This window comes from Lepidochelys kempii, chromosome 2 (assembly GCF_965140285.1).
Source record: "Lepidochelys kempii isolate rLepKem1 chromosome 2, rLepKem1.hap1, whole genome shotgun sequence".
Classification (NCBI taxonomy): domain Eukaryota; kingdom Metazoa; phylum Chordata; order Testudines; family Cheloniidae; genus Lepidochelys; species Lepidochelys kempii.
Window position 1 is genome coordinate 81,366,140 of NC_136381.1, and position 12,453 is coordinate 81,378,592.

A 12,453-nucleotide genomic window follows, 5' to 3' on the forward strand; every position below is an offset into this window, starting at 1 on the left:
GGGCTGCATCTGCTGTCTGTCTAGTGAGATTTTTTTTTAAACCTTTAATCTCATTGACTCCCTCACTTAATAAATGAACAGTGTTGAATTAGTGCCACACCCCCAGCAGTAATTTCTTTGTTTTGGGACATTCCAAGTATAAGGACATTGCTTAATGAGTTTAAGTCCACAGCTTTGACTCTGAATCTATGCCAGGAACAGATCTGTTGCATAAGGCATGATCTACTCTGGAAAGGGATTGTGTGGAACTAATTTGAAATCTGTTTATTCTGTGGTTTTCTTATGGATGTATGTTTACAAAATACTACGTGGTGCACTTGTCTATTAGCTAAACAGCTCCAGGGGCCCCTGCCACTGAGGGGAAGTATTCTTTTCTATTGGGTTATAAATGACATTGCCTGGGCTGCTGGTGGATGTTTTCCCCCCTTGGAAGCTTCATTATCTACTTCTCTTCAACAATCTGTTTGTATTCTGCCAACATTCGAGAAATGCAAAAAAAAAGGCATTCTAATGGATTGCATTAGTTTTGAGTGCTTGTATTAAGTTAATGTATTATTTTAAGATGCAGATTTCCATCCTGGGCTGTTCACATGACATCATCTCCTCTTAGCCTGTTAAAGAAATAATTAATTTAGTTAAGTACAGAGAGCATTATGTTTTCTCACTCTCCCCCCTCATCCCTGACACACACATGATCCTTTCAAGAAGGTGGGCTGTTGACTACCAGTCTACAGGGGGGCAGCTGTGAAATCACTCTACCATCCTAGACATTGCTCATGTCAGGCTTGTCTCCACTAGAGTTGGAAAATGTATATGCCAGTTGGAGGAGACAGAGCTGAACTAGCTCTGCCCAAGCTTAAAATCAGAAGTGTAGCCACACTAGTACCACCTCTGTATGGGGGATCACTATCCCCTTACACCATTATATGTACACTGCTGTTTTTCATGGGCCTCTATCTTCAGGATGGAATTTACACCTGCATGTACCATGGACATGGCGTATAAATCTACAGTGCCTGTTGCTTTGATTTCCTATTTCAAACATCTGACAGGTTTGATGTGCTAATTTTCATCTAACTACCAATTTATAGGATTTGCAAAGGCCAAGTACAACAGAGAAACCATCTCGAAACTGCTTGCTCCAAAAAGGTTTGATCTAAAATCAGAAGTCTTTCACTACTTTCATTTAGGGGACAGAGGGTCAGTGTTTGCTCTGTATGCCAAGTATAGTAGCTTTGCATTAGTGCATCAGAATGGTAAGAGGAATGAGGCTGTCCCAACCACTGTCAAACTGGCTTCAAGTCAGACTACACTGGTGGCTAGAATGGTAGCCAAAGCCAAGCGAACTTAGATTCAGTGGAAGTTATGTCCTCAGCAACTCTGAAATCCAGGCTACATTTTAGGAGCTTAACTTTAAGCCTCCAAGTTCAAAAACTTCAGCCTCTGGTTAAAGAAGTCTGACTATAAAGCAAAACTTAAGTTGCGAACATCTCCCTAGCAGACCCAACCACAATGTGAAACTGCCTACCTTCTCACGAGTCTGCTCTGCGGACCGGGCCAGAAGTAAATGTAATCTCTCCTGCTATACCATAGCTTCCTGCAAAGGGATTTATGGCTGCTTGGTTATCACCAGCTGCTGAACCCCTCTTTGCGGACATTACCTCGTCTAAGGGTATGGCAACTGAAAGAAAAACGGGGGTTGGTGGTCTAGCAGTTTCTTGTGCAACATTAGAATTGGGGTTTGGCATGGCCATTTTCAGATCTGCTGGCCTGGCAACTGGTACAGGTACTGTAGTGAATCTCCTCACAGCACTCGTGTCATGCTGTGTAAGGACAGCATGGCCAGGAATAGACTTCCAGTCCTGTACATTCTGAACCGTAGAGCCCACTAATATGAAAGGTGGTGCATTTCCCCTCTTGCTTTCTTCCATCATCACATAAGTTGGAGAGGATACTTGTGGTGGTGGACCTTGTGGTGTCAGCTGCTGTTGTAGGAACGGTTGTTGCTCCTTCCCACTAGATATATAGAGGGTTGCTTGGGGATAAGGAGCACCAGTTCCAGCAGGAGGAAGGGGTGGTGGTGACTTTCGACCTTGTTGGCTCAAATCAGTTAGACAATAGAGAGTCCACACATTAGAATATGGTGGTGGTTGTCCCGCTTCGGTTGTTGCCATTGCTATAAAATAAAAATTTAAAAAATTGCTGGTATCAGGCGCTATGAATTGCAATCTCTTACATATAACATGCCTATACTTATGTATGCCATAAGAAAGCATGTTAGAGAAGATTGATTGGGATTTTTGCATAGCTGACATGAAAAGAACAGCAGCAGAACTGGTGCTGGAGTTATGGCCAAAGAGACCGTTAACTCTTCCTGTTCTAAGTCCCTCTTTTCAGTGGCTTTTAACATTTTCCTTTTGGGCTGCCAAGCCGGAGAGATTCTGAATGGCCAGCATCAGGGGAATTGCTACAGTCTGCCCCCCATCCAAAAGTCAGTTTTGTCAAAACTTACTTAAATGTTTTGGTTTATTAAAACCAAACAGAAAAATGCATCTGGACCCAGGGTAATATTTTTATAGCTGGACATCCAAAGTTAAACAGCAATTTCTATTTAGCTGCCACACAAAGTACCATGGGAGCTTAACGTTTTACAGCCAATGTTTTCAAAGGATAATCTCAGAAAGAAAGTTTATCAACACCCAAACAGGGATCAGGTGTGCTGCCTCCAACATAACTACAGCACCACAACACCGTTATTCCTTACTTCAGCCATGCAAATCCCTTGGTGTTGCTTAACACAATAGTTCGGTAACATGCTTTGATACGTCTTAACACCTCTACCTTTCCTGGGGCCTGGAAGGGGCTCAAGAGGGGTTCTGCAGTAGCAGCGGGAGTCAGGCAGGCACTTCTCACTGGAGAAGGGGACACAGGAGGGATTCTCCAGCTGGGAGCAGGGGGTGGGCTGGGCACTTGTCACAGAGGACAGAGAAGAGTGGGTTTGCAGCTGGGAGGAGAGAGTGTGCATAGGGTACTTGTCAGGTGAGGAGTTTGTTCCAGTGGCACCTCACCAGGAAGACAAGTGCCAGACCCTCTTCCCATCTGCAGAGCCCCCTGCCAAGTGCCTCGTCCACCCACCTCAACCCATCTGCAGAACAGGACAGTGCAGGCAACCACCACCATTTCTTTTTTAAATGCAAAAACTCTATGTTAATGCAATGGCTAGGGTTTAAAACTTTCAAAGTGAGGCCACATTCAAAGTTCTGGCCACCCCCGCATCACCCTTCCTCAGCCACAAGGCACATGTATTACATCTTAAATCTCTGCCATTGCCTCAAACTGTGTGGCTCACTTTCAGCAAGACCCTTTCAGAGCTGTTCAAAAGCACACCCCCACATACCTTTTGTACTGGGGCTTCCCACTCTGGCTCCTGGAGTAAATGCTGTCTGCACCTCTGATGCCACAACAAATCAATTTGCAGGAACCTGTGAACGCATGTTCCTCTGATGCAGGCAACACTAATCCAAGAGCAGTTATAGGTCTTACTCACAATTAGTCACACATTTTGGAACAAATTGCAGAGAGATCTAATATCTGTGCATTGGGGCCAGGCGATTGCAGAGGGAACCAAAGCTCCTTACGTGCTCTAAAGTGAGGAAGTTCAATCTCTCCCATAGCCTTGCACTGGCGTAGGTGCTTGCATTTAATAATTTAGCGATTGAGTTACAGCACTGTTAACCTGGAATATGAAATTTTCATTAAGATTGGGCTTTCTTACCTGACATAATAAAACCTTGCTCAGCTGATGCCATTTGCGCTGTAGTCTCCATTCTTTCAGGGTCACATTCTGCATCATCTGCAGATGGATCTAAGAGCTTAGTGCATGTAAACTGACCTGCATTTAGTGAAGGCATTAGTGGCTGCTGAATCTCTATTAGACAAGCTACTTGTTCTAAAAAGGGAATTACTATTTGCTGCGGGAACTGCTCTACGTAAGGTGGAACCTCTCCTTCAGTAGCAGGCTCATCGTCAGTATGTATTGGCATAGCCTGAATGGTTGATGTAACCTCAATTTCGCTTTGGGAAGGCACAGCCTCTAATGGATCTTTAGGAGGAGATGGTGGTGGTGGTGGAGGAGGAGGAGGAGATGGTGGAGGAGCAGGTGGTGGTGGTTCATCCTGCAAGGGGTTTGAGGAAGCTTGATCTACATCACTTGTTGATCGTTCAGCCTGACTGCTGGAGGGCCCTAGGACAACAGAGGCCTGACTTTGAACCGCTGACTCCAGCCTAACGGACTCTGCAGAACGCTCAGCGGCTGGGGTAAGTGTAGCGTCTTCAGCAGCACCTTCTACTGGTGCAGCTGTTGTGTTCTCTGAGCTCAGAGACAGTTCAGGAAGAGACTGCACACTTGTTCCCACATCCTTCATAGAATGAACAGAATCAGTGTTACCTAACATCTGTGCAGCAAGCTGTGCAGGATCAGCTGGGACATAGGCAAGTTCAGGTCCCTTAGGGGATGGTTCAGGTCCCGAAGGGGATGGTTCATTTTCTAAAAGTTCGCAGTGAGTCGATGGGTATTGGGTAGTTTTGCTGCTGAATTCAGGTTCAGGGCCTTCGTGCAACTGGTCCTCCTCTGTGTCTGTGGATTTTTCCTTTTGTTTTGGTTCCTCAGAAAGTGGAGACACCACACTTATATCTTGCATAAACTTGTCTCCAAGGTCAGCTCTCTTTTCTGGCATTCTATCAGTCCAGCCCTCTACTAATTAAAAGAACGCAACAGTAAGTTAGCAGGTGCTTCCAACTATCGCTATACAACCTGCCTGTTTAATACTTTATCAAGGCTTTAAAGCAGGGGTAGTCCATAGGCAGATTGCGGGCCAAATTCAGACCACCAGAGGCTTTGAACTGACCCTGAAATCTTTTTATTTATTTTTATTATTTTCTCTGGAGTCAGGACCTTGACTACACTTTGACCAAGATATTTGGACCTTGACCAAAAAAAAAATATTGACTACCCCTGCTTTCAAGTGAATTTGTCAGGTCATTCTAGATTCAAGAGGTAGACCATGGGATTTCTGTTTGCCTGTTAACGCACAAGCTAAAAGTCATGGAGCAGGAGATGTAAAATTTTACTAGTGCTAAACCCACCCTCTCTTTCCCCACATCATAGCAGCCATCTTCTTCCCCACACCATCACCACCACCAAAAAAAAAAAAAAAAAGTTGTGGGCAAAAAAACAGAAGAGTCAATAGGAAAAGGCAAATCAATCCACCTACAAGCAAGTACTTAACCTGAGAAATGTATCATTCCCTTTGGAACCTACCTGGAGCATCAAAGCATCCTGGATTCATACAAATTATGTTGGGGACACATATCACAAATCCCATAAAACTGGAGTGTTTGCATAGCCCCTGCCCCACAGGTCTTACCTAAAGAAGCAGCATGTATGTGTCAGTGGGAGACGCGGAGCAAGGTTTTGGCAGTAGAGATGCGGGGGTGGATTTTGGAGAGAGAAATAGGAAAAACTGATGGGATTTTCATGGGTATTATGGTTGAAAACATGAAAAAGAGGAGAAGAGAAGGAGCTCCTTTTTTTAAATTGTGTTTAGTCTGTTGGCCACTGCACATGCAAAAATGGCATCGCATGGAGGGAAGTGGGAAACTGCAGGGAAGAGAGAGAGAGATCTTGAGGGCAGGGGGAGGGAGTTGGTGTTGAGATGGTACCTAATGTCATGTGTGGATAAGATCACCCAGAGAGGTTCCAGAGGAAGAAGGAGCAGGAATGCAGAAGAGCTATAACAAATCTAGAACCCTCTATTCATGCCAAATTTGAACTCTAATAGCAAAAACTCTCTCTAAATTACACACACTGACTGGCACCCCAGCCTCTCTCAATGCATACACCATTTACAACCCAGCCCCGCAATCAGAAAGCTCCCTTCACAGCTGCAGAAAAAATAGGAGATAAACACATGTAAATGATCTTCTACAGGCACAACAGCTGCCTTGTGTCCTTAGCACTTTCCTCCCCCACCATCCACCCTATTGCTTTCCCAGGAGTATTTGTTCTGTGCTGGGGCACATCAACTAATCCCTTCAAAGGCAGTCACCAGTTTAGGACACAGCATCAGAGTGATGAGGATCATTCTCCCTGTACCTAATGCCCAGGTGTGCAGCACACTACTTAATAAATTGCATTGTTCTTACCTTTCAGTTAGTCATTATGATTCGTTTTTACTGTATCACCAAGAGGCTCCCACTGAGATTGGGGTCCGTGTGTTAGGCACTACTGTATAGACATTGTGAAACAATTCCTGTCCCAAACTGCTGACAGTCTGAATAGACAAGACAGAGCAGGACACGAAAACAGAGCCACAGAGGCAAAGTGACTTGCCCGAAGTTGTAGCAGGTAAGGGGGCAGCACTCAAATCTTCCGATTCCTACTCTGGTAGCTAGACCACATGGCCTCCTGTCAGTTCTGAGAAACACAACCAGTAATAATTTCTTCTCTCAGAGCACCAGCCCAAGCTACCGAAATAGCTTTAGAGTCTTTTTAGCTGGAGCCAGGTGCATTTTCAAAACTTACTTTCTGCACAGCTCTACCTGTGATGTCACAAAGACAACTTGCAAGTCTTAGAGACCTGGTCCAAGCCTGTGGTATCATGACAAAATACTGGAGGGGGGAAGAGACCCTTAGCTTCCAAGAAGCACCCTTTCCCCTTATCTAAAGGCTGGGAGGAGAAAAGCCTGCCATTTTTGTGGCCGATGACTGAATACCTTTCCAACAACTTCCTTTACAACTCCAACAGGGTCACATGCAACTGAATAGAGGGGGAGGGGCAGGGGTGAGCAAACTGAGGCGAGAAGACTGGGTCATAATGGAGTCGATAGGTGAGTGAAAGGTCAGTTCAAGACGATGCAAGCAGATGACTGATGGGTCTCCAGGCCAATAAGACCAGAATAATTTCTGATATATGACATCATTAATGCAACACCTGCTAGTACTCTACAACTGAGATTTGGCTCCTTGTGACACAGTCATGTTACAATCTCTGCCAGAGAAATTCTTTGCTAAATGGAAATATGGCACTTCAAGTGCCAAAAACAAGCATGGTGTAGACGAGACCCTAAACTGAGAGCCTGGATTCCCCACTACCCAGCTGCAGCACCAAAGGCATCTGTCTGCAGGGATTCCTGTATGTACTTTAGGGTCCCATCCTGTGAGGGGTCAAAGGAAGGCATTTGGCATCTCATAAAATTAGGCCCATACTTCGTAAAGGTACATTGTGATGACAGATCCTAAATAACTTTAAGTTACTATTCATAATGAAAATGGTCAAAAGATCATTTAAAGGGGATTGTTCATGACCATGCAGGTTTGAATGATTTAATCACAATACACTGTATTTTAAAACATAAGAGCTTAATAAGAGCAGCATTTGACACCTTTCTTACCTCTTGTGAAATGAAATTCTCTAACCAGGTCTGTTATATCCAAATTAGGATTTTCTGGAGGTAAAAGTATAAATTAAGATGGACAGTTTGATTAGCATTCTGCAATAACAGCTTTTCAAATGTACCGAATAAGTATCACAGCATATAAGCAAGAACAAACCTTCTCTAAATGCAATTAGCTCTCTGAAGTAGAGAGCTGCAAACTCAGTGATATTGCTTGGACTGGTTTTGAGAACAGCTCTGCTCACTCCCTCGAGTAAAGTCTTGAGGCCATATGGAACAACAAGCCTGGGTTTTGAAGAATGCATCTTCGTCGATTGGCGACAAATCACTCTCACAACTACAACAAAAAATATCTGAGTAAGTACTGTGTGTAGCCTCCTAGGCTAGTTCCAGGCTTTATCACCATGGCAGATGATGCTGATTCTCCTGGGCCCTCTCAATCCCCAAGACACACTAACTACCAATGAGAAAAGGAGGACTTGTGGCACCTTAAAGACTAACCAATTTATTTGAGCATAAGCTTTCGTGAGCTACAGCTCACTTCATGGGATGCATTCAGTGGAAAATACAGTGGGGAGATTTATATACACACCATGAAACAATGGGTGTTACCATACACACTGTAAGGAGAGTGATCACTTAAGGTGAGCGATTACCAGCGGGAGGGGGGGGGACCTCTTGTAGTGATCATCAAGGTGGGCCATTTCCAGCAGTTGACAAGAACGTCTGCGGAACAGTGGGCGGTGGGGGGATAAACATGGGGAAACAGCTTTACTTTGTGTAATGACCCAACGTGTTGCTCAGAAAAGTTCAGCCATTGCCCAAAACGAAGTCAGCGAGTTCCTATTAAAGCACCAGCTCTCAGGGACAGCACCAGTGTCTTAAGCACTTTTGAATTCTTCAACTTCTCTTTGGGGTTATTTTAAACATAATTCAGCCACTAATTTTATAAATCCAGATTTTACGAGACACTGAGCTAAAAACTTGTCCTCGGTTCCCCCGTCTGCAAGGTGGGACTGGCACAGACATCGCTGAAGGGCCGGGAGATCCCTGATGGAAAGGTGGGGGCGCGTTACACTCAAGTGTTAGCTAATCGCTTCCTCAAAGTGCCCGTGGGCGGCGCGGTTCGTCGCCACCACCCCCGGCTCGGCTCGGCCAGGCAGCGCCCTGCACAGCCGGGACCGGCTCCGCCCCACCCGGGGTGTGTTCCCCGCCTGGGACAGGCCCCGGGGAACCGAACTGAACCAACTAGGGGGCGAAATCTTGCCCCCCTGCGCAGCGGCCCTTGAACCTGTTCGCCCCCGAATATCAACCGGGGCCGGGGGCAGCGGCTCCAGCCCAGACCTTTGCGCTTCCTCCTCCTCCGCCGCCGCCTCCCTTGCCGGAGCCTCCTCTACAGGGGTCCGCCGCAGGCGGGGCCTTTTATAGGTGGGGGGTCGTGGTGGGCGGGGCCGGGGAGGTGACAGAGTTCCATTTGTGAAGTCACAACGCCTTCTCCGCACACCCCTACCCAGGCCGGGTGGTCACCAATGGCGAGGGGCGTGGCCGCCCCGGGCTCACAGCCAATGAGAAACAGGGATGCCCCTGCGCTTTCCCCGGCAGCGTGTCAGCAGCTGGCTTCAGGGCAGAGGTGGCGGCTTCTTGGCCGGTACTCCCAGCGCCGGGCTTCCCCGCTCTCTCCAGCTGGGAGAAACTGACAAACTGGGCCCCGCTTCGTTTTTCCTTCGATTCCGCCATTCCACGCGGGGTCTGGGTTACCGAAATACCGTCTGAAAACAACCGGGCCCCCGTCTGTAAATAAAGGATTGATCGATAAGTGATGACCGCCTCCCACCCGAACTAGAAGTTCGGGCTTTCCTTGCATGAGGTGGGGCGGGGAGCTTTTACGTTTTTATGCCCGTATAAAAATGTCCCCACCAGTCCAATCTTTTTAAGTTTCAGAAATGCCAAATTTTAAAAACTAGCCGCAAAACGCACCTGGATGAGGCTGCTGCCATAGGCTTTTTCCCGAGTCTAAATTGGAGCTTTTAGGCAGAGCAGAGCTAGCTCATTGGGGGCCCTAAGCAGGAATATTTTCCCCTCTTTCCCCCACCTCCACCCACATCATACAAAGCTGCTCAGGGCCCTAAGCAATAGCTTAGTCTGCTTTTGCCTAGTGCCTGCTCTGCTATCTTAGGGTTTCATGTAAGCAGGAGGAAGTACTGCGGAGACTAGTAGCCACTATTAACTAGAATTGTATTAGCTCTGCTTTCTTACATAACTCAGGCTTTCACCTTTGAAGGACATTAAAAAACTACTTATCTGAAAAACTAAACATACCAACGTTTCTCACCCCCATTGCATATAAAATAATAGGCGAGGAGAAGAGCGAGGGGAGTAGTTAAAACAGGGTGGAGATTTTGCTACAGTAGATTTCAGTTTCCTTGACTATGACAGACTGTCAAAGTCAGCATAATCCTAAAAACAGAGTTATCAGTGTGCTAGCCTTCACTGCCCTCATCAGACTTTCCACTTTGTGCTGGGTCTAGGTGGCGCTCTGGCCAAAACGTGACCCAGAACAGTATGAGTTCAGACCTGGCCTGCCTCAAGCTGGAGACCAGACTTTCTCTAGCACAACTGCCTCTGTACCAGGCTCCCAGAACAAATTACCACATTATAAAGGGCAACTTCTTTTCTGGCTTGTTTGTAGAAGCAGAAGACAATTCATTATACACAAGGGCTTTGCCAGCCTCTTACAGGTATCTTCAGGCTTGTCTTCATTGCAACAGTTAGTTTGCATTAGTCCAGTTACTCCTTTGGAGCTAATTCAAGTGAGTAGACACATGGCCAGTGAATTGGTTACTGGAGTAATTGGATTAGTAGTTGAGTTCTAACTCAGCTGCTGTATCCCCATTTCATTACTAGCTTGAGCACGGTGCTTAATTTGTAATGAAAGAGGTGCTGGGGCTCAAGCAATTTTTTTTACTTCCATAACTAACGCGGCAAGCACAGTTGCTGGGGCTCTGAACTGCCACACCTAGAGGTGCCAGGGTGCAGCTCTGGCAAAAATTACGCATGGCTTCAGCATCAGCAGCACTCAAGCCCACCCTGTCCCTGAAGGGCCAGTTAGCTCAAAGCACCACTTAACTTGAGCTAGAAAGTTGTGTGTGGATGGGGGTTGGGTTAGGGGCAAAACGTGAGTTATAGCTCAAGCTACCATGCAGTGAAGACAAGCCCTTAGAGCTTTATTTCATGTGCCTTCCTCCGCCACCCCCTCCCATTCTGGGGGCTGAAGGAGTTCTGTATTTTTAATATCACACCTATATAGATTGCAGACACATCTGCACTATGAGGATTATAATGGCATAACTATGGCACCACAGCTATGCCAGAGTAACTCCGTAGTATAGACACAGCCTACAACAAACTCAGCTGCACTAGGCTAGCAGCACTTCAGTGGGTGCTTAAATAAAGTCTCACACAGCACATCTAGCTCGTAAGAAACTTTCTAAGGAATATTGCAATTCATGACATCAGCATATTGCATCGAAGGCTTGGTCAACTGACAACGTTATTCTGTGGAGCTGCCTGAGTTTGTATATTTAAAAGGTATGTATGGGGTAGGAGAAGGGGTGTCACAGTTCTGTTAACATGTCTATCACCTGGGCGTCCAAGGACAATTAGAATTACTGAAATCTTTCAATAACCTTACCTTTCAAAGATTTCCAAATACATTTTTACTCCATTTCTGTATCCCCTACTATAAACAACCACACAAGCCTCCTCTTCCTTCTTCTATAAAAATGGCACTTCCCTTTTGTGGAGGACATTTAATCTGTCTGGTCATATCTGAACTTTTAGTCAGAGGTATGGGTAGGAGTTTTTGTGACCTTACTAAATAAGTTTGTGTAGATTGACATGAACAAACCATTATTGGGTTTTCTACATTTTTTTATTTATTAAAATAGTATGACCTCATATAGTATATTGCAGTTGTTCAACCCTTCTCCCTTAATTTTGCTAATGGATTACTATTAAATAAAACTATTTAAAGTGGCAGGTAAAATCAGTTAGAATTTAAGTCTATAAAACAACTTGATGTGAAATATTTTCACATTTACAAGTTGGGAATGAAGGAAATAAGGAAAAGTAATACAATTTTAAAATAAAATTGCTGAAAATTAGGTCCTTTTTACAATCTTAGTGAACCATGTGACCTGTCAGCACTTCAGAACATTACGTATTTCAGATTCTTTCTAAGAAATTCATTCAAAGGGTGATAGGGTGGTATTGTTTTTTAAAGCCTATCATAGATTAGGATGTCCAAATGTTGTTAGCAATTTAGACTAAGTTGTATATTTCAGTTCAAAAACCTCAAAGTATTTCAGTGCCATTAAACATTTGAAGCAGGTCATTATTTTGTTGCTTAAAGCTCTTTATAATACATTAAACTCAGTAGGAATTCATTCACAAGTAACAGGTTTCAGAGTAGCAGCCGTGTTAGTCTGTACTCGCAAAAAGAAAAGGAGGACTTGTGGCACCTTAGAGACTAACAAATTTATTTGAGCATAAGCTTTTGTGAGCTACAGCTCACTTAATCGGAAGTGAGCTGTAGCTCACTAAAGCTTATGCTCAAATAAATTTGTTAGTCTCTAAGGTGCCACAAGTCCTCCTTTTCTATTCACAAGTAACAGATCCAACCACATACTGTAATTTTATTTCTGTTGTCTCTGGTCAAAACACCATAGGGGCCTATATTTTGAAACTTTAAAGAGTGTTAATAGCCTTGAATTTCATCCTATTCATTTCAGACCATTTTTCCAGTTTGTCAAGATAATTTTGAATTCTAATTGCTTAATTTGAGCTTCTGAAATGGATTATTAAGGCACTGAGGGGGGGAAATTCAACTACCTCGTAAGCTAACTTCTGAAAAAGACCTACATAGATAAAATATATGCATGACATACAAGATTCTTCATGAAAGCTGAAAAGTAGTAATTATATACCTTCCGTTGTACT

General features: G+C 44.7%; 2 protein-coding genes across 5 annotated transcripts in view; one reads left to right on the forward strand and one right to left on the reverse strand.

Annotated features, from left to right (window-relative positions):
- OSBPL1A (oxysterol binding protein like 1A) overlaps positions 1 to 12,453 on the forward strand; it is a 209,399-nt gene that overhangs the window by 142,374 nt on the left and 54,572 nt on the right. The window lies entirely within an intron of this gene.
- On the reverse strand, positions 516 to 9,175 carry CABYR (calcium binding tyrosine phosphorylation regulated). Of its 3 annotated transcripts, none has more exons than XM_073331375.2 (6): positions 8,747 to 9,175; positions 7,613 to 7,792; positions 7,453 to 7,506; positions 4,448 to 4,756; positions 1,529 to 2,176; positions 516 to 611 (listed from the first exon to the last, which is right to left on the reverse strand). In XM_073331375.2, the coding sequence occupies exons 2-5, from the start codon at positions 7,758 to 7,760 to the stop codon at positions 1,533 to 1,535; spliced, it is 1,155 nt and encodes a 384-aa protein (XP_073187476.1). In that variant the 5' UTR covers positions 7,761 to 7,792; positions 8,747 to 9,175; the 3' UTR covers positions 516 to 611; positions 1,529 to 1,532. The 3 variants fall into 3 exon arrangements, with proteins under 3 accessions (XP_073187476.1, XP_073187475.1, XP_073187473.1); XM_073331374.2 differs by having other exon boundaries at positions 8,800 to 9,174; XM_073331372.2 differs by lacking the exons at positions 4,448 to 4,756; positions 7,453 to 7,506; positions 7,613 to 7,792; positions 8,747 to 9,175 and adding an exon at positions 3,776 to 4,441.